A 22,295-nucleotide genomic window follows, 5' to 3' on the forward strand; every position below is an offset into this window, starting at 1 on the left:
AGGTGGTGCTGTACCTGTGTCAGAAATCAATAACTGGGATTTGAACTCTAGTCCCACCGCCACCTGACTGCAAACATGGAAAGTTGCTAAATACTTTGGTACCTCTGTCTTCCAACCTTAACAAAATGTTAAAATACCCATTTCTGTTTTCCTAGAAGTACGGGAAGGAAGAAATTATTTTTGATGGAGAGAGCATTTAGTTTCTCAGAGAGAAGACAGGACGTCATCACTTTTGCGATGGTGAGCCTATAGATCTTACTGTATTTGTTCTGCCGGCTGGCCAGGAAGCAGGCCACTTGAGTTACAAGAAATCTCTCTTTGCTGTTTCTGAACTGCTGTTTCTTCTCTGCCAGCTGGGGGCACAATTTCTTGTTGATTTCTAGAATGTTCATCTCTGCCTTCTCACTGGACCAAGGGCCAGCAGATACCACCATGCTGACGTTTGTGGCAGAAGAGGTGGAGCCAGGGACTGGGGAAAAGAAACGCAAACACATGATGGGTTAAAAACTGGTGAAATCAAATAGGTATAATCAGGACTGAAGGATGTCAGTAACTGAACTTCTTAACTTACTGTTGAGAAAAACGTGATCACTTTACAGTCCTTAACTGCAAAAACAAGGTTTGAAGAGCTCAGAGTTGAAGGTACTGCCTGTAGCTCAGACTCTGACAAGAGTGAGGTAGGTAGCAGCCAGCGTGCCAGGTAACGGTCTGCAGTTGCAATAACAGAATTAGAAGGTGGGGGTGTCATGGAATCTTAGGAGCCCTGTGTTCCAATTGCCCAGGCTTTGCTGAAACACAGGCGCCATGGTCTCACCTGAGGTCACCACCGATGGGGATCAATCCTTCAACATTCACTCTAAGTATATGTGTACCCTTGTGACAATGCCACAGACCCATCTCTTTCCCAATACATCTAAGCATATTCCTCATTGTTCATCTCTTGCGTGTATAAAATCATCAAGGCAGAAATAGTTTCCCAACAGGTTATGTTTTCTACATGGTAGTCATGAAGTCAGTCACACCACCTTCTCTTATGTTAAAATAGAATTTAAGGCTTTTCCACAGTGTAAGATATCAAACTTTTAGACTGCCATGATATCCTGTGGGTCTTCTGCAGTTTTTTCTGTATCCACTAGAAAGTGAATGAATAATTCCTTTTTTTAAAATGTTTTATTTCCTCTCTCAGTATTCTTCTTGCTGCATCCCATTGTTGATTTCTTTTTCCTTACTGGGGCACCATCTTGGCTTTTCATTACATTTAAGACCAGTTTGACATTCCTATGTCCAAAGCTCTTCCTCTGTGTGGGATGATTTTTTTTTTAATGTGACTGAACACTACATTTCATACTTGTCACTTATGGATGTCATTCTGGGCCCATGAGAGCTCTTTTCAAGGTATCAAGTGATCAAAATCATTTATATAGGGATCTCCTGAAAACACATGTGACCATCTATCTTGGGAAGTCTTGCAAACCTGATACTATTTTGTTGTTTTCATTCAGTTTTCCCATATATTGAAAAGAACAGGGCCATGAGCAGTTCTTATGGAATACTGCTTGATGTATATTTTTCTGAGTTGGACTAACACCACTGATGTGTGGTTGCATTCCACTAACAGAACATGGCAACATCAAGGTCATGGACTTGGTGATAGTAGTTGGTAGTTGATGATCCTCAGTGTTGCTGTGCAGTAGGTGAGTTTGAGGTGAGACGAACGAGTAGGAAAGAGTGGTCCCCTGAACCACTTTCTCAGCTTTCATCCCCACCTAGGTTTTGTGACCCTGGAACTGGGGAGACTGTTCTGTAGCCCGGGTCTCCCTCAGTTTGGCTGCTGGACTAGCCTGAGTTGAGGGTGCAGTGGGTGTGACCCTGGGCTGCCCAGCATTCATGTGGAAGTGAAGGAAGGAGGACTGGATCAATCCCATTTGAAAGCATCCCTCTCTGCAGCCCCCACCATCCTCCAACTACACTGTGTAAGGATACTGCTTTGAGATCTATCAAAGGCTTTAAGTCAATGTATTTTCTGGTGTCTGGGAGACCTGACATTCTGTGGCAGAATGAAAATCTGTCAAGTTTTTTCATTTAAAAAATAATGAAACTGCAGGTTCACAAAGTTACGTGGCTTACTTGAGGCCACACAGGGATGAATTTTGAGCACTGCCAATAAAAGCAATCACAACAATTATTCAGTAATTATTCATGGGATACATAAATTCAGTAAATATTCATATAATTATTCAGTAATTATTCATTGACCAATTTGTACCAGGCATTTTGCTCAAAACTGCACATATTTGGACGTCATATCTTCATCACAATCCTTAAAGTAATGCTATTATCCATAAGAATCAGCCAAGAAGCCTGAAGAAGAGGGATAGCAAATCATGTATTTGGCCATATTTCCATTTTTTTGGTTTTTGTGATGCTGGAAGAATGACCAGAATGAGTCACGGGAAGAATATACATTCCTGTATTATTTTCCAGGTCAGAGATGTGCCCTCCTAGAGTACTGGGACCAAAATTCAGAAGTGTCTGCAACCTTGCTTTAACAGTATGGGAAATAACCTCTATCACCTGGAATTTCCCTGGAACTTTGGAATATACAATAGAAGTATGAGACCTGGGTCTTCCCTTGACTGTATTTAATTCACTCTTCTATGGAATACCAATGATTCTCACTAAGACGTTTGCCTTTTTATAATCACAATGTATGTTTTATGAAGAAGATTTTACTATTTGCTCTATTCAGAAAGAATAAATATAAGCTATGGTTTAGGTTTTATGCCCTGGACTTAATATTTTTGTGATTTCTGTTTTGAGATTAAATTCTCATGTAAATAGAAAAATACTTGTTATTATTTATAAGAGCAAATTAGTTATTGGTTTGAGTTTTTGAAGTCGAAGCACAAACTTTTGATTTTATCTTTGTTTGTCCTCATCAGTGTCACTCATTGTCTCTTGGTATGACCTGGTCATGCCCCTGCTCTTACCCTTGTCCTGCTGAACCATCTCCACGCACTGTCCAATTCCATCAGTGATTCGGGCTCCTCCCAAGGCTGCCTGAAATGGGCACAGAGATCAGGACGTCAGACACATTCCAGACACAAAGGCAACCCATACTGTAGAGCAGGCAGCTGTGCTCCCACTTCCTGAAGTTGGCAGTGATGTCCTAGGACAGGAAGGAATGCTTTCTCTTTTAATAGGCAGTCTGTTCTTCATGTCTCAGTGCCTCTCATCTAGTGAACACAACTGTCCTGAACATGAATGAACTTGCTAAATTTCTGGTTTCTTGCTAGGAGGCTAGAATAGATTTATAAGACTTCCTTACTTACCCATGTCTGCTGAAGTCTGAATTCTTAGCAGTATGATTCCTTTTCTTGTAAGGATCACCTTAAGGAAGATTGGCCCCATTGCCATGCAGAAAGAGGTAAAGTTAATTTCTACTCAAAGCATACTTGAATTTGAAACTAGGTCTTCCACTGTTTCAAAGTCAGACTGTCACTGCCTCAGGCATGTGTCCTGAAGGGCTTGTGTCTCTGCTGTACTCAGGATAAAGTTATTTATCATTATGGCAAGTTATAATTAATTTGCCATAATATAATTAATTATCAAGATACAGTTGTTTATCATAATGGCAAGGACAAATTTAGAAGACTTATTAAACTTACTTCTTTATTTCCCCACCTGGCCAGGAAATAGTCAGTAGCTACTGATATCATTAGTGTCCTCTGAATACCTTGGCTGTGTTAACTGCTTTGACTCAACATGGAGCTGAGGTGTTGGCATACTATACCTTGAGATGCTGAAATATGGCTGAAGTCCAGGCTCACTGGCCCAGGACAGGTCATCCAGCTGTTGGAAACAACCAGAAGGGGAACCAGGCCATCCACTGAGGTCATCTCATGTGGCATGGGCCACTGGTTCCAATGAACCCACCATCACTACACTTCTCATGACTCACCGGTCACTAGACTGAGAATTCTATGAAAGCTGGGATCCTATTTTACTCATCTCTATGTTCATGGTTCTTAGCTAAGGGCCCAACATGGAGGGGCCTCTCAGCAGTATTCATCAATGATTGAATAAAAGTGATTGCAAACCTCCAATCCTCTCACCTACATTTTCTGTCCCAAATGTCTTGTAAGGGATGCTCTTTCTCTCAGGATGCTGCAAATCCCCTTCCCTGGAGAGGCACCTGCTTTACACCATCCATGCCCCAGGATCATCCCCTGTGGAAGCTTAGAGGAAGACTGGTCTGTCCTGAAAATTTTCTCTTATGGTTCCCCCTGTCATTAGGAGCAATGCCCTTTGGCATACCCTCCCATCCTCTGGGCTGCTACAACACCTCAGTTTGGTAGAACTACCATATTTTGTTGAAATGATCTGCTTGTGTTTTCCCACTCACTGACTTGAGTTCCTTTGGAGAGACATTAAATATCTGACTCCCAAGTACCTAGCACAGTACAAAGAAAATTAAATACCCAGTAAATATTTATGAGAAACCTCCCTCAGCTGTAAGGACAGAAGAATATTATTAGTATCACTGCTTCATATAAAAGCAAGGGACACTTACCCTGGCACTTGACCCAGGGCAGAGCTGTTTAATGTAAGAATGGATGTCTCCAACCCTTCTCCCAGCATGGTTATTCCCTCTAACCCACACTGACCTGAAGCGCATCCACTGCTACGGCAGCCCCAGGCTCAAGGGTCCTGGGTCTGGGGCGGCGGCTCACAGTGGCATCCCGTCTTGAAGTTGCTGCTTCCCCTCACTACAAACCAGCTCTGAGTCAAGAGAGTAAGTTTCTCTCTCAGTCCCCACTGCTCAGCTCACGCTGCTCCCTGAGAGCCTGGATGATGGTGGGCATTGCCCATTTCCCCTGAAGCCTCTGACCCAATTTGTCCTTATTCTCCCCTTCTTTGGTTTTTATTTACCAATGGCTTGTGGTTATTCTCTTCCCCTAAACCTGCTGACTTTCTTTCTTGCATCTGTTCCCTCAGTTCTGGGCTTCCAGGGTGTGGACTCAGCTCAGGCTCCTGCAGAAGACACACAGAATCAGGTCTCAGCTTCAGGTCCTGGGCAGCATTAAAAACCATCTCTGCTCCTCAGAAACTCAGAGAAAACACAGCAGGAAAGGACCTCAGAGAGGAACAATAAGCCCCTACCTTACTGACAAGGAAAGTGAAGCCAAGAAAGACTAAGCCTCTCCCAGGCTCCGTCACCACATGGTGGCAGCAGATCGACCACACAAGCCTTGGCCTCAGCCTCCCTGTCCAAAGCACCTAACTCACCCTCCAGGAACTCACTGCTGCGTTTCAGAAAACTTTGGATCAAAAATAGCAATTTCCACTGTGAAAACAAAATAGTAAAAGGGCATTTCCTTGGACAAACCCTTTATCACGGTTCTGTAGTCCTAGTACTTACACTCGGTCAGTTGTCATTCGCTGGCTGGTAGATTGGGGCAGGGAGCACATAAGGATTAAATAGTGCTTGACACAACCTGCTTTCCCAGCCTGGATCTCAGCCCCTCCATTCTTTTTCAGAGACTTTCCTCTGCTGTAACTGCTGGAGAGTCCAGGCCCTCATGTGGGTCATTTCTCGATGAAGACCCCTGTTACTTTCTTCCTCTCTTGAAGGGCAGAGATTGGTTCTGGGACTCTACAGTCCTAGGTTTTCTTCTAAGCCAGCCAGATCAGCTGAAAGCAATCGTGACTGAGAGAGGTCAGGTCAGCGAAGAGAGTCCCAAAGGAGCAAGGGGTCACAAGGACAGCCCCTCATGGAGATGGTCAGGACCATGACATGGGCAATATCTGACCAATTCTGCTACGGAGGATGTGCCAGGGATTAAGGGGAGGATGCTGCCATAAGGAGAAAGGTAAAGAACCAAAGGAGTGCCAGAAGAAGGAAAATAAAATGATCTGAATAAAGATAGAAATGCAGAGCCCAGAGGCAAAGCCCCATGTCACACACAGAGGGTTAGTTCCAGGCTGTGGATCCTAATCAACAAATTCCTGCTGGATTTTGCTCAGCCCCATTTCAAAATGGTTTTGGATTAGTGACTGTTCCTTCCACTTTCCCTCTTTTTGAACAAGAATCACTAGAATTGTTATTCTATGACTGTCTCACCATTGCACATTGAGGGCAGATAAGCTTTGTTCAGTTTCACAGGTCAGCAGAGGTAAGGGAATTATGTCAAGGATTTGTACTTGGGCCAGGTGCAGTGGCTCACACCTGTAATCCTAGCACTTTGGAAGGCCAAGGCGGACGGATCCCCTGAGGTCAGGAGTTCGAGACCATCCTGGCCAACAGGGCAAAACCCCATGTCTGCTAAAAATACAAAAAAAAAATTAGCTGGGTGTGGTGGCACATGCCTGTAATCCGAGCTTCTTGGGAGGCGAAAGCAGGAGAATTGCTTGAACCCAGGAAGTGGAGGTTGCAGTAAGCCAAGGCTGTGCCACCGCACAGCATGAGCAACAGAGTGCTGCACAGCATGGGCAACAACTCCCTCAAAAAAAAAAAAAAAAAAATCTGTACTTAATGGACAGAAGCCTCATTCACGCTTAGTGTAGATGACTTAGATGAGATTTTAAACTTTTGATCAGATTAGATCTACATGACATTTTTCACTTTGAACTAATGCATTAATGACATGAGACTTGGGAACCTTAGGTGAGAGGGTAAACGTATTTTGCATCTGGGAGAAACGTGAATGTCTGGGGATGAGAAGTTGAACTGTGATAGGCAGAATTTCTGAAATGGTCTCCAAACATGCTGTACCCTTATCTCTGGAACCTGTTACAGTGATGAGACATCATTCCTGTGAGTATGTTGTTACATGGCAGTGATATGACTTTAAAGAGTGATATGGTTTGGCTCTGTGTACCCACCCACTCCGTGTACCCACCCAAATCTCATGTTGAATTTTGATCCTGACTGTTAGAGGTGGGGCCTGGCAGGAGGTTATTGGATCATGAGGGTGGTTTCTAATGGTTTAGCACCACCCCCCAAGTGGTGTCTCATGATAGAGTTTCCATGAGTTCTGGTTGTTTAAGTGTGTAGCACTTCCTCCTTCTCTCTCTCTCTCTCCTGCCAGCCATGTGAAGACTGTGCCTGCTTCCCCTTCCGCCACAATTGTAAGTTTCCTGAGGCCTCCCCAGAAGCAGAAGCCTGTACAGTCCACAGAACCATGAGCCAATTAAACCTCTTTTCTTTATAAATTACCCAGCCTCAGGTAGTTAATTATAGCATTGCAAGAACATACTAATACAAAGGCTGAGCTTTCCTGAGTAGGCCAGATCTAATCACATCACTCCGTAAGTGCCAGAGCTTTCTCTAGTGGGTAAGAGAAGATAAAGTCAGAGGACGGGAGCTTGAGAAGAATTCCACGAGCTGTTGTTGGTTGGAAGGTGGGAAAGACCAAGTGAGAAAGAATGCAGGTGGCCTCTGGAGTCACCGTGTCTCCTGGCTGAGAGCCAGCACAGAAAAAGGGATCTCAGTCTTCCACCCACAAGAAGATGAATTCTACCAATACATCTGTAGTGAACTTGGAAGAGTAGCCTGAGCTCTAGATGACAGCACAGTCAGCCCATAACTGGATTTCAGTCTCCTAAGACCCTGATCAGAGAACCCAATCATTTCATTCCTGATTTCTGTGGTTTTAAACCACTAACTTGTTATAATGTGTTAATAGGCAGCAACAGAAAACTAGTTACAGATGCATATCTCTACTCTTTTTTTCTTTGAGACAGAGTCTCACTCTGTCACCCAGGCTGGAGTGCAATGGCACAAACCCAGCTCACTGCAACCTCTGCCTCCCTGGCTCAAGCAATTCTCTGCCTCATTCTCCTGAGTAGCTGAGATTACAGGCATCTACCACCACGCCCATCTAATTTTTTGTATTTTTAGTAGAGATGGGGTTTTATCATCTTGGCCAGGCTGGTCTTGAACTCCTGACCTCGTGATCCACCTGCTTCGGCCTCCCAAAGTGCTGGGATTACAGGTGTGAGCCACCATGCCTGGCTTCTACTCTTGATTTCATATTTTCACATACACGTATGCTAATCCCTGTAAGCACAAAAAGGTAAAAAAGCACAGGACTACAGTGAAATGTTATACTCACCTTTATGTGAGTACTGTAAGGGCTGTTCCAGAGCCCTTGCAACCTGAAAAGATAATGAAGGGCATTTCAAGCAGGTGAGTAGTGTCTCTTCAATGTTACCAACCAAATTCCTGAAAGAAAAAAAGATGGTAAAATACTTAATTCCTGGCCGGGCATGGTGGCTTATGCCTGTAATCCCAGCACTTTGGAAGGGTGAGGTAGGTGAATCACTTGAGGTTGGGAGTTCAAGACCAGCCGGACCAACATGGAGAAACCCCATCTCTACCAAAAATACAAAATTAGCAGGTCATGGTGGCGCATGCCTGTAATCCCAGCTATTCTGGAGACTGAAGCAGGAGAATTGCTTGAATCCGGGAGGTGGAGGTTGCGGTGAGCCAAGATCGCGCCATTGCACTCCAGCCTGGGCAACAAGAGCAAAACTCTGTCTCAAAAAAAAAAAAAAAACTTACCTGCACATAACATTATCTGTAAATTCATCATCTACATTTCTAATAGAAGATTTTTTTTTTAGCTCTTTCACTTGTGCTCACCAGATAAGGTATGATAGCAACTATCAGTCACCAGCACGAATGAAACCATTCAAGGAAAGCAATAAACAGGACTACTATTAAGTTCCCCCTAAGAAAGTCCTTAGAGTATAGTATCTCTTCTAGTTGCCACAAAGTAAGACAATGGTCCATTATATAAAATTCCAATCTAATAAAAGTTTAAATTTAATGTTGTCTGTTTTCCAAATTTTTATTTTGTTTAGGCTCCATCATGGTGACCAGGGATTAGAAAATGACTGCGAAGAGGCTCTGGGGAATTTGGGAAGGTAAGAAATGTATTCTAAGAGGGGACTGAGGTGATGGCTGCAAAATTCTATATATCTACTTAAATGATTAAATGCTACATTTACAATTAGTGACTTTTATTACAAGTACTTTTTTAAATGAAATTTCCGGTTTCTACTTCAACATGTAAAGAGTTAGGAAGTCACCACTTGTCCTCACAATAAGAAAAAAGCTGAACAAACTGAAAATTATCAACCCTTCCTAGAGGGACTAGAGGAGAGGTCACAGGGCAAATTGCCACCCTGAAAACTAAAAAGACAGGCAAATACAGGGAAACAGAGGTTAGCAGGAAGAGAAGATGCTGAAGCCAGCAACTGGGAAGAGCACATAAATGGTACTAACAGATTACTAGAAGCTGAGGGTGGCCTGGCTTGAGCATTAAAAACTCCTTGGGTCCTAGACTTAGGGGGATCTCACACTTTTCTAAGTTTTACCACCAGGAGCCCAAGCAGGTTCTCATAGTAAAGATCAGAAAAATCCCCAGAGAACTGACACTGCCAACTTCAGTACTAATTATAAAGCTAGAGTAACCACAACTGTGTGGAATTGGTGAAGAAAGAAAAAACAAATAGGTCACTGGAAAAGAATACAAAGTTCAGAAATAGACCTACATAAATAGTCAACTGATCTTTGAGAAAGGCACAAACTCCATTTAACAGGGCAGGGATAGTCTTTTCAACAAATGGTGCTAGAATGACTAGACATCCACATGAGAAAAATAAATAAATCTAGGCACAGATTTTACACCTTTCACAAAATGGATCTTACACCTGAATGTAAGGTGCAAAACTGTAAGACTCTGGCGAGGCATGGTGGCTAATGCCTGTAATCCCAGCACTTTGGGGGTCCAAGGCGGGCAGATCACGAGATCAGGAGTTCAAGATTAGCCTGGCCAACATGGCGAAATCCCGTCTCTACTAAAAATACAAAAATTAGCTGGGCATGTTGGCGCATGCCTGTAATCCTAGCTACTCAGGAGGCTGAGGCAGGAAAACTGCTTGAACCCAGGAGGCAGAGGTTGCAGTGAGCCGAGATCTCACCAATGCACTCCAGCCTGGGTGACAGAGCAAGACTATTTCTCAAAAAAAAAAAAAAGAAAAGAAACTGTAAAACTCCTAGACACTAGCATAGGGGAAAATCTAGGTGACTTTGGGTTTGGTGATGACTTCTTAGATACAATGCCAAAAGCACACTCTGGGAAACAAAAAATTGATAAGTTGAACCTCATTAAAATTAAAAGCTTCTGCTTTGTGAAAGACACTGTTAGGAGAATGAATAAACAAGTTATAGTCTGGGAAAAATATTTGCAAAATACAGATTTGATGAAAGACTGGTGTCCAAAATAGATAAAGAACTCTTAAAACTCAATAATAAAAAAGTAAACAACCCAATTTAAAAATAGGCAAAAGATCTGGACACTTCACCGGAAAAGATATATGAATGGCAAATAAGCATATGAAAAAGATGCTCAAAATCATTTGTTACTAGGATATTACGTATTAAAACAATGGGATACTAATATACACCTAATAGAATGGCTAAAATCCAAAGAAGGGACCATACCAAAGGCTGTCAAAGATGCAGAGCAACAGGAACTCTCATTCACTGCTAGTGGAAATGCAAAATGGTAGTCACTTTGGAAAACAGTTTGGCAGGTTTTTTTTTTACAAAGCTAAACATAGTCTTGCCATACAATCCAGCAATGGCAGTTTTAGGTGTTTACCAAAGTCATGTGAGAACATGTTTGTTTACTCAAAAACTCGCATCCAAGTATTTACAACAGTTTTACTCATACTTGTCAAAAACCGGAAGTAACCAAAATGTCCTTCACTAAGTGAATGGCTAAACAAACTGTTGTATATCTATACAACAGAATATTATTCAGTGATAAAAAGAAATGAGCTATCAAGCCTTGAAAAAATATGGAGGAACTTTAAATACATAATGCTAGGAAGAAACTAGTCTAAAAACTCTATACACTGTATGATTCCAACACTAGGACATTCCAGGAAAGTCAAAATGGTAGAGATAGTAAAATGATTAGTGATTGCCAAGCTTGGAGGAGGGATGAAATGAGTTGAATACAAGGAGGTTTTCAGCAGTGAAACTATTCTGTGTGATACTATGCTGGGGATTCATGACATTAGGTAATTGTCAAAACCCATAGAACCGTAAAACTCAAAGAATGAACCCTAATATAAACTATGGAGTTTAGTTAATAATAATGTATCACTATTGATTAATCATTGTAAAAATGTATCACACTAATGCACGATGCTGATGATAGAGGAAAATGCTAGGGGACAAGGGAGAATAGGGGAATTCCCTATACTATCTGCTTAATTTATCTGTAAACCTAGAACTACTCTAAAAAATAATGTCTATTAAATTTTATTAAAGTTAGGATGCAACAGCCCCAAATCAAAATTTTGGTGGCATCCTGTTATTGCGTGGTTAATACTGAGCGTTGAAGTGTACCAACCTGGAGTCAGAACAGTTGGAGATATCAACGCCTGTGCCTTCAACCTCTGGCCCCGTGGGTGTCCCTGGAATCCAGAGAGCAGATCAGTTAGCTCGAGACAGCCTCAGTGCTCCAGACAGCACAGGTTTCTGGTAAGGACAGGGATAAACCATCTCAGGGCAGAACTCGGTGAAGACTAGGAACCCCTGAGACTCAGCAGCTGCCCCAGTGATGCCCAGAGATCAAAGAAGAAGGAGGCTGGGAGGAGCTGAGGGCTATAGGATGAGCTCCCTGCCTGCCTGAAGACACAAGCAGCTCCAGAGACTGGTAAATTTTGAGAGAGAATCAGAAGCCAGAAAAAAAAAAAAAAAAAAAAAAAAACCTTAGGTTTCATTACAGAGTGGTCAAGAAAGGAAAAGGGGAAGGGGAAGGAAAGAAAAGGAGGTAGGGAAGAAAGGAAGGGTTAGGGAAAGGAGGAAGGGACAGACGGAGGCAAAGAAAGGAAAGGAAGGAAGGGAAGAAAGGGAAGGGAGGGAAGGAAAACAAACGTAAGTGAAGGCTAGAACATCGTGGGTGGGATTAAGCCACCAGAATTTTCCATAAATAACCACGTGCTAACCAATTATAGTACAGAGACACAATAATGTTAAACCATATACTGTTACTATAGGTTGAGAGGGGGCTCCCCAACCCCTCTATACTCCTCTGAAACACATTCAAAATCGGCTGGAGCCAGAGACATTGAGTTTTGCCTTTGGGCAAGTTTGGACATCCACAGGAATGAGCTGGGGCACTGTGACAGGGAACACCAGGCCACGACTTTCCCTGCTGCTCCTCATCTGCCTCAGAAGCTGCCCCGCTGCAGGTGGGGGCCTCAGCCCTGGGTCTGGAGTCATCTATTTGCCTTTTTTTTTGTTTTTAAGACGAGGTCTCACCATATCACCCATGCTGGAGTGCAGTGGCACTATCTTGGCTCACTGCAGCCTCAACTTCCCAAGGTCAGGTGATCCTCCCACCTCAGCCTCCCGAGGAGCTGGGGCCACAGGCATGTGCCACTATGCCCAGCTAATGCCTCGCTTCACAGCATTTCACTGCTTGCACTTGCTTCCAGTTTCCCAGGATGCAGTAGGCATGCACCTGGGAAGAACACAAACTGGCCGCGCCCCTATCTCTCTGCCCACTTTCGATCCCTACAGAGGTGGGCTCCATGGGGCAGTGACCTGAGATTTGCTTACAATGGGATCCCTATCACAGAGTAGGGCCTGGCACCTTATAGGCACCCCATGAATGCTCAGTGAAAGAAGGCATCCACCACAAGGTCCTGGGTAACCAAGAATTATTCAACTGTGGCCTATACATTTTTAATCCTAGAAGATATGGGAATGAGAGACCTGAAGGGCTTTCAAAAGTGGCCAGTCTTTTAAACCATTATACTGGCAGGTGAACCATGTCACTTCAGACTACGCCTTAAGTAGCCAGGATATCTAGTTACATCTATATACAGATAGATAGATATTTGGTGATCTAGACATATAGCCATATCTATAGCTATGGAGTTACAGGGCTATAGATATGTCACCAAGTGTATTTACCAAAATATGCACAATGGTTGTCTCTGGATATCCTTTTTTTCTTTATAAGTTTCTGTATTTTTCACTTTTCTCTCAGTGGACACTCATTAACTTCATAATCAGAAATATAAATATGTAAGTGTTAAACTTTCGATGTCTCCTCACCATACTCAAAAAAAGGCTCAAATGTCTTTACTCGGCATCGGAGGCTCTTAGTGATCTGGCCCTCTGTGGTTTCCATGTCCTGATCTCCAGCAGCCTCCGAACACACACTCCATGCACTTACAAACCTCCAAATCATCTATATTGCCCCAGGGGCTTTTCCCTTACTTAATTTTCCTCACCTTCCTTGACTGGCTCTTACTTATCCGTCAAGATTATCTTTAAGTACCTCCTCATCCAGGAAGCCTCCCTAACACCCCCTCAGGTCCAGATATCTCTGCTTTCTGTTCTGCACTCCAGCAACAATCAGAGTCGTCCCGGCCATGATAATAAGAAGTAAGTGTTGCTTTATTTGTCTGCCTGCCCTGTTAGACTGAGATTCCCAAAGGCAGGGACTGTATCTTTATTTCTGTATCCACAGTGTTTAGGTAGTGCCAGGCATACAGTTGGCACTCAGCAAGTACCTGAATAAATACAGACAATCCCTAACCTACAATGGTTCAACTTAATGAAGATTTTTTGACTTTCTGATGTTGCAAAAGCAATACACAACCACAAAGTTTCAGACTTTAAGTATTGGTGATTCTTTTACCAAAAAGTCTCTGGGCTGAATTTTCAATTTACGATACTTTGAACTTATGATGAGTTTACCTGGACATAACCCCATCATAAGCTGTGGAACATCTGCATACAAAAAAATGGATTTGTAAAATATAATGGGTTTCTCAAATAGTTGTTATTTTATATATATATATATTCATATTCACTTTGAATATGAAGAAATAGGTGCAGTTAGGTTAGGTGACTTGCCTTAGGTCACAAAGCTAATGAATGGGAGAACCAGAGCTCAAATCAATTCTCTAATCTGCTTTCCACTTCACCATAGCTACCACCATGAAATAGTAACAAGAAAAAATATGGACAGGTGTCTCATACCAGGAAGCTTTTCTATCAGGAATAGACCTTTACGACCGGCACGGATAATGTATTTACTGTTATGGTTTAAGAACAGATTAAGCGGCCGGGCGCGGTGGCTCAAGTCAAGGGCCGTAATCCCAGCACTTTGGCGAGGGCCGAGACGGGCGGAATCATGCAGGTCAGGAGATCGAGACCATCCTGGGCTAACACGTGAAACCCCGTCTCTTACTAAAAATTTACAAAAAAAAACTATGCCCAGGGAGGTGGCGGGGTCCTGCTAGCTCCCAGCCTACTCCGGAGGCTGAGGCAGCGAGCAATGGCATAAATTCCCGGGAGGCGGAGCTTGCAGTGAGCCTGAGATCCGGCCACTGCCACTCCAGCTGGGCGACAAGCGGGACTCCGTCTCAACAAAAAAAAAAAAAAAAAAGAACAGATATAAGCTAAAAGTTTGAATGTGTTTTAAAACATTTTAACTCATTTCTTTGCTGGAACAGATGATAAATTTTAAGTCATGTTTTTCAAAAAAGAGAAACTGAGCATGCTCAAGCTGACATGGGCTATAGGGATATTTCCATCATTGCACTCTTCCCTTCCTCAGATGCCTCAGGACCACTCTTATCATCCTGTGTTGATTACTGATTTATGGTTCCTGCCAAAATCCACTGAGAGCATACTCTGCTCAGAACACACAACACACCAAGAGAAATCTCTCCCCAAGGAACCAACAGGCATCAAGGGAGACAAATGAGCAGATAGGCAATTTTCCTACTCTATGATAAGGCCACGAGAGGCTAAGGGAGCAACACCCAACCCCGGTGTAGGTGAGGTTGGGGAAGCTTCATGGTGGAAATCACATCTGGCCAAAACCTAGCAGCTGTCTGGTTCTACAATCTGTGCCCAGCCGGTACGTCTACCTTCTGGCCTCCTTTCACTGCCTTCCATCACTACTTGTCTCCTCACCTAGAGTGTGAATTCCTCAAACACAAAGACCGTGCTGCCTTCATCTGTGCATTCCCCACAGCACTCAGCCCAGCAGCTACAGCCAAATGACAGACTCCCAGTCTAATGCCCCCACCACTAGATGGCTGAGCCTGGCTGGGGAAAACTATGCTGGAGCCAGGCATCCTGCCAGAGTTCCAGCCTGACTGTAAGTTGTGCAGGGAGCCATAGAGTGTTGCCCAGGAAAGAGTTGTCTATGAACTGACAACTGAGAGAACCAGTGTCTACACACTCTTCCTTGCAGGTCACCATGTCAGGAGTAGGGCAAACAATTTAAGACTAATCACAAAGCAGGTTGTTTTCACCTAAGAAACCCCACCAGCAGCTTGGCAGCTTGGCAGCTTAGTCTGCACCTTCCTTCCCAAACCAGTGCTCCTCCCTGCATTTGGCAGGCATCAGAGCACAAGGTGTCCAGGTCTAGAAACTGCTAGGCAGTTCGGATCCTTCCTCTCCCTATGGCTGAGAGCTCAGTAGCAGCAGCCTGCAGATTCTTCCTGTTCTTTCTCTCAAATCTGTACCTTCTCATCCACCCTTGACACCATCATTCCAGGGCAGGCCTCCTTCATCTCCTGGCCCTCATTTTCTCCCAGCTCCACCCCATTCTCACATCACAGCTGCTCCCTCCTCCACAGCTGGCTGTGGTTCCTCCCTCTATGATTTCACTGTGTCTACCATTTAAGTTTTTAGCCTGGAATTCAAAAGCATCAATAATCTAGCCCTCATTCCTCACCCAATCCCCCTTTCTAGCCACTCTTGCTGTTCCTCTAGTGTGTCCTGTGCATACTCCCTGCGGCATCTTCCCTCGTGTTACTCCTCCCTCAGGACTGCTCTTCTCTCAGCTCCTGTCCCATATGCTCAGTCAAGCCTATTAAATCTGACCCAACCTGCAAAGCTCACTTCAAATCCTATGTCACCCATGAAGTTATTCTTAAGGGTCCAGCAAGAGGGAGCCTGCTGTTCTGAAGTCCCCCGTGCAGCACTGGCCACACACTCTACCTCCCCTCAGCACTGGCTGTGAACACTTCTCATGTTCCTGCCCAGATTGTGGTTATGTTCCCAAGCAGCTGTCATCGCTGTGGTTTTACCAAGAGTAAGGCAGAGTGGGGTGGTGGCAAGAGGGGAGGCTTTGGGGCTAAGCTTGTCTGGGTTCCAATAGGACTATATCAATGCCCTTAGGGAAGTTATGTAGCCTCTCTGAGCTTCCTTTCCACATCTGAAAACAGACTGGGTATCTATTTTACAGGGCTTTTGTCAGCTTTGCAGATAATACACGTCAACCACAATAAATTATTACTATAATCATAGCACTAATCCACCTAAAACATTTCTTAGAGTGATAATAAGAAACAAATAAGATAACATATGAGACAGAACTTTGTAGAATATAAAATTACTGTGTTAATTTTTAACTAGAAGACTTGGAGTACATTTGTTTTCTTTGTTTTTTGTTTTTTGTTTTTGATGGAGTCTCGCTCTGTCACCCAGGTTGGAGTGCAGTGGTATGATCTTGGCTCACTGCAACCTCCACCTCCTGGGTTCAAGTGATTCTCCTGCCTCAGCCTCCCAAGTAGCTGGGACTATAGGCATGCACCACCACACCAAGCTAATTTTGTATATTTAGTAGAGACAGGGTTTCACTATGTTGGTCGGGCTGGTCTTGAACTCCTGACCTCAGGTGATCCGCGTGCCTTGGCCTCCAAAAGTGCTGAGATTACAGGCATGAGCCACTGTGTCTGGCCCATTTGTGTTCTTATATCATATGACCACATGTTGGTCATATGACCATACATTGGTCACATGATATAAGACCTCACAGATGCGCCACTAATTACCAGCCAGTACATCCTCCAACAGCTAAGCACTTTGACTTTCAGAATATCTGTGCTCAAAGCTGTTAGAATGAATTCACTTAAAAGTCAACCAATAAAACTGGTGGAATCCCATGCCCAAACTGAGGTTTTGGTCCATATGGTACCAGACACTAGTTCAACTTAACATCTTATTTTCACCTTTTTTTTTTTTTTTTTTTTTTTGGATATATTGTACACAGCGCATTACTTTTCTCACTGCTGAAGCCCAGAGAAATGCTGCCAAAAGCAAGAGAAAATGGGGTAGGATGTCAACCTAAATCACAGCCTCCATCTCAAGCCAACTGGGTAATCTTTCCAGTCCCATATTCAATCCTCTGGTTTCTAGCCAAGGTTTCCTGCCTGGGCCACTTAAGAGAAAGCAAACCCCACTGCCAAGCTACTCCCACTGTGGCCACCAGAGGGTCCCACAGCATTAGCTACAAAGCAAGAACACACCCTTTCCCAGTAAATTGTCCATTTTAAATATTTCCAGAAAGCCTCACAGCAGCCTCCCCAGCTTCTAGCCAATAGGACTGCCCAGAAACCCCAGAGCTAGCTGCTGCTAACATTGTTGAGGCGTCAGTTCATACCAAGCACCGAGCATTTCACAAGGGGTTTGAGTCCCTCGGGCCCCACAAAGTCCAATTTCTGTGGGTCTGAGCCCTCCCCAGCCACATTCCAGTATCATCAATGAACAAAGAGTATCTGTGGCTTCAGTAACTGTTTCCCTTTGACACGGCATCCGAATAGTTTCCTGGAACACCACTTGCTCTCAAGTTTTAATGAAGAAAGGAGAAATGCACCTTATCAGTCTGGCAGACCACAGCCCATGATGGGCAGGTCATGTCTTACAGAGTTCTCCCCCAGTGCCAGATCACTTCACTGAAGGTGCAGAGTAAGTCGTCTCCTCCTTGGAAAATGACATGTCCAAGATCACACAGCTAATAGGCAGAGAAAATGTGATTTCCTCCCAAGCCTGTCTGAAACTCCAGAGCCTGCACTTATAACCACTATATGACACAGTTGTTTTATTTTTTTCCATTACCAACAAAAAGTGTTGACCAGATCCCTGCAGCTCAGCTGTACTCCCTCTCGGCCTCATCCCATGTCACACCCGCCTTGCTTCAGACACACTGGTGGTTTTTCAATTCCTCTAACAGACCCAGCTTCTCCTCAACTCTGGGCCTTTGCATGGGCTTTTCCCTCCCCTTGGGACACTTCCTCCCGTCCCTCCTTTATTTGCAATCCTAGTTTCTCTTCCATCTCTAAGTCTGGGTTTATGTACCCCCTGCTCAGAGAAGCCTTTCCTGATTTCCTACCTAAAATGGGTCCCTTCAATTCTCTCACTCAGACTCTTGATTTCCCATGATGCCACTTGTTACAAACTTACCAAATTTTTGTATTAGTTTCATTTCCCCCTCTTTCTATTTTATTTGCCTTTCTGAGGTAGGAGGTGGGACTTGACGCCAGAGGCGGAACTCAGACACCAGACCAGATTGAGGACTAGCTAAAACAGGGCTTGGGCAAAAGCAACTTTCAATCAGACACGCCCATTAGTGTGCCATGGCAATACCTGGGCAGTTACCACCCCTTTCCATGGCAATGACCCAATGACCCAAAAGCTACTACCTCTTCCCTAGAAATTTCTGCATAAACCACCCCTTAATCTGCATGCAATTAAAAGTGGGTTATATAAATATGACTGCAAAACTGCCCTGAGCTGCTGCTCTCTGCCTACTGGGTAGCCCTGCTCTGTAGGAGTAGTCATGGAGCTGTAACACTGCCTCTTCACTAAAGCTGTTTTCTTCTACCTCTGGCTTGCTCTTGAATTTCCTGGACAAAGCCAAGAACCCAGTGGGCTAAGCTCCCCTTTGGGGGTTGCCTGCATCATTTCCCACTATAATGTAAGGTCTGTGAGTGCAGAAATTTGTCTTCGTCATTGACATATCTCCAGGACCCATAACATGCCAGAAATTAGCAGGTATGCAGTAAATATTTGATAGATTATAATTGTGAGAATTTGCAGCTCGCCTGTAGAAGAAAGACAGGTGGTTTTCAACTCCAATCTAAGAGCTCTCCTATGTTCTAAAAAAAAATAAAAAAGCTACACTCCTTCAGCTTCTGCAGCTCCAAGAGATATGTGAGCACAGCGAACACAGCCTCGGTGGAGTCCTCCCTGTCCCCTAGACGGAAGTCTGCTCAAAGACGTTCACGAATCACACACACTAGAAACCCTGGGCGACAGAAGAGCCCTGCTTGGCTTCCTTACAACTGCCCCTCCACAGAGTGGAGGTGGGGATCTGCCTTCCAGAACCTGCTGCTTGCTGAGCTGGATGGCTTCATGTTCATTAGATGGTTCAGTCTTTTCCACCATCCCAGAAGATAGGTGGAGACCCAGGTTCATAGTGGTGAAATCAATTGCCCAGAGCCATGCCGCTAATAATGCCCTTTTTCACATTCTTCATCAGCTCCTATTACCTTAGGAAACTCCTTAGCAGAATATCTCAGGCACCCCAGGAAAGACACCTTCTCTCAAGACTCATCCTCATCCAAGGCTCTAAAGGACGCTACACTCTCCTCATGCAGAATTGTGGGCAGTTCCTGGCACAGACGTAGTACCTCACAACTCCATTGGGCACATGCCTTTCCCTCCTGTCTGCCCCCACAGAATGGGGCTTATTCCTACTTGTCCCTTAAAATCCACATAAATAAATGAATAAAGATAGCTCCTGATAGAAACATATCATAAGGAAACAAACATGTGGGCAGATATATTTATTCAAAAGTAGTCTTTGACATATAGTTAGTTTTGACAGTAAAAAGTTAGAAACAACCTAAATGTTCAAAAAATATGGGAAACGTTTAACAAATTATAGTATTTCCCTATTTGGGGGCTACTAATACAGCCACACCTAGGTTGGTTGATTTGTCTTCCTTTTTGGATTGCCAGCAAAATGTCTTGACCAGATCACTGCAAATCAGTGATTCTCAACTGAGGAGGCAGGAAGAAGTGCTGAGACTCCTTCCCAAGGCATTGCAATTGGTAGGTAAAGTTTTTACAACTATGATTCATGCTGTTGACATGGTATCTGGGCAGACAGAATGTTGAGCTGGGTTTTCACAGGCTTCCATGTGGTACAGGGCACAGCTTGATACACATCAAGAAACAACGACACTATGCATTTGCTAAGACCTGTGAGAACTTTGCTTCATGAGTATCTAAGAGAGTGACCAGGGCAGCAAGTAGTTCTACTCAAACAATGACACTATGCTGAGGTGTCGTCAGTTTTATAGTGTAATTACTACACATGCAAATTAATCCTTTCAAATGTGCTGCCAAAAATACTAGCACTCAATACTAGCACTTTGTTAAGGTTATGCTGTAGCAAATAAACACTCAAATTCCAAGGTTCTTTCTCACCCACATAGCTAGTCCAATGAGGATGTTCCTGTTCAGCAAGTGATTTTCCTCCATGCAGTGATTCAGGTACCCAGGCTCTTTCCAACTATGACTCTTCCATCCTTAGAACCTTGGAGTTCTGGCAGGTGGAGAGAAAGAATACAGAAAAGTCACCTCTTTACTGCCTTGGCCTGCAAGTGACACATATCACTTCCAGTCCCATTGTGTTGGTGGCTAGTCACATAGTTCTACCTAGGGGCATGAGGTGGTAGGAATACAATCCCCAGCTGAGCGGCCAAAACTCTACACCATGAAAAGAGGAACACACATTTCTGGTAGATAGCCCACCTTCTGTGCCATAGCCACAAACCCAAAAAAGTTGAGAACGACAGAGTAACAGGATTTTGTGGCTGTGCCACATGAAGAGGTGGTAAAATACCCAATACTGCCTAACTAGTGGATCAATCTCTCCAGCTCCCAGCATTTTGTACATTGGAACCTACCTCAGCCCTGGCAGAAGATTTGAACATTGCTTTCTCATCATTTCAGAGATCACATGGATGGGGCCTCTGCTCTCATTCCTCCAATGGCCATTCAGTTGGCTACCCTCCTGCTAGGACACTATCCTTGCTGGGCAGCTCGGGCTTAGGCACTGGTCCCTGGTGCCATCAGCTGTCACTAGGGAAGCAGAGCTGGCTTCACTGTATGCATGTGGTTGACAAGATATAACTACTTCCTGGAGAAAAAACTGCCTAGGATCCCTTTTCCTAGAGAGACTATAAGCATGGCTGATACTTGAAGCTTTATGGACCTGCCAGTACATAGAGTCATTAAGAAACCACATGAGGACAGGAAGAGCAAGATGTGCTGACCATTTTTACCACTGTATTCCCAGTACTTAGCACAATGTCTTAGAAACCCTGCAGCATCCTCCTGGAGATGACTCAGGCCTCAGAGCCCTGCTGGCAGATTGGAGAAGAGAGAAAAGAGAAGCCACAGTACAGTACAGTTGAACAGTTACTTGTCAAATAAAAAGGTGAAAAGAATCAGGAAATGAATAAACACATGTTCTTGATAAATACTTAGTAACATAGGAAAGAGTAAGAACAAAAGGAAAGAGTATGGGACAAAAATAGAAACAGTCAGATGTCACTTAATGATGAGGATATATTCTGAGAAATGTGCCCTTACACGATTTCATCCTGCAATCATCATAGAATGTACTTGTACAAACCTAGATGGTGTAGTCTACTACACACCTAGGCTGTATGGTACAGTCGAGGGCTCCTACACTACAACCCTAAATAGCATACTGTAGGCAATTATAACACAATGGTAAGTATGTGTGTACCTAAACATGGAAAAAGTGTAGTAAAAATATGGTATAAAAGATTTAAAATGCTGTACAGATAGGACACTTACCATGAATGGAACTTGCAGGACTGGAAGTTGCTCTGGGTGAGTCAGTGAGTGAGTAGTGAGTGAATGTAAGGGCCTAGGACACTACTGTACATTACTGTAGACTTTAGAAACACTGTACACTTAAGGTTACACTAGTTTAAAACAGTTTTTCTTTTATCAATAATAAATTAACCTGGTCAGATGCAGTGGCTAATGCCTATAATCCCAGCACTTTGGGAGGCCAAGATGGGTGAATCACATGAGGCCAAGAGTTTGAGACCAGCCCGGCCAACTTGGTGAAACCCCATCTCTACTAAAAAAAAACAGAAATCAGCCAGGCGCTGAGGGATATGCCTGTAATCCCAGCTACTCGAGTGGCTGAGGGACAAGAAGCACTTGAATCCGGGAGGCGGAGGTTGCAGTGAACCGAGATTATACTGCTGCGCTCTAGCCTGGGCGACAGAGGAAGCCCGTCTCAAAAAACCAAAATAATAATAATAATAAGTTAACCTTAGATTACTATAAATTTACGTTATAAACTTGGAAATTCTTTTTTCTGCTTTTTTTTTTTTTTTTTTTTTTT

General features: G+C 43.7%; 1 protein-coding gene across 2 annotated transcripts in view; it reads right to left on the minus strand.

Moving 5' to 3' along the window:
- Positions 1-22,295, minus strand: part of LOC108533207 (putative neuroblastoma breakpoint family member 7) — a 43,196-nt gene that overhangs the window by 17,041 nt on the left and 3,860 nt on the right. Inside the window, exons 2-7 of one of the 2 annotated variants that reach the window (XM_017877623.1) lie at positions 20,333-20,450; positions 11,433-11,496; positions 8,118-8,227; positions 4,933-5,034; positions 2,991-3,060; positions 260-469 (exon numbers count right to left, since the gene is read on the minus strand). In XM_017877623.1, coding sequence (XP_017733112.1) covers positions 260-469; positions 2,991-3,060; positions 4,933-4,986 — 334 coding nt within the window. In that variant the 5' untranslated portion in view covers positions 4,987-5,034; positions 8,118-8,227; positions 11,433-11,496; positions 20,333-20,450. Of the gene's footprint in view, positions 1-259; positions 470-571; positions 709-2,990; positions 3,061-4,932; positions 5,035-8,117; positions 8,228-11,432; positions 11,497-20,332; positions 20,451-22,295 lie in introns of those variants that run through there. The other variant, XM_017877624.1, reaches the window with a different exon arrangement.

This window comes from Rhinopithecus bieti, unplaced genomic scaffold, assembly GCF_001698545.2.
Source record: "Rhinopithecus bieti isolate Rb0 unplaced genomic scaffold, ASM169854v2 scaffold_10548, whole genome shotgun sequence".
In the NCBI taxonomy this organism is placed as follows: Eukaryota; Metazoa; Chordata; class Mammalia; order Primates; family Cercopithecidae; genus Rhinopithecus; species Rhinopithecus bieti.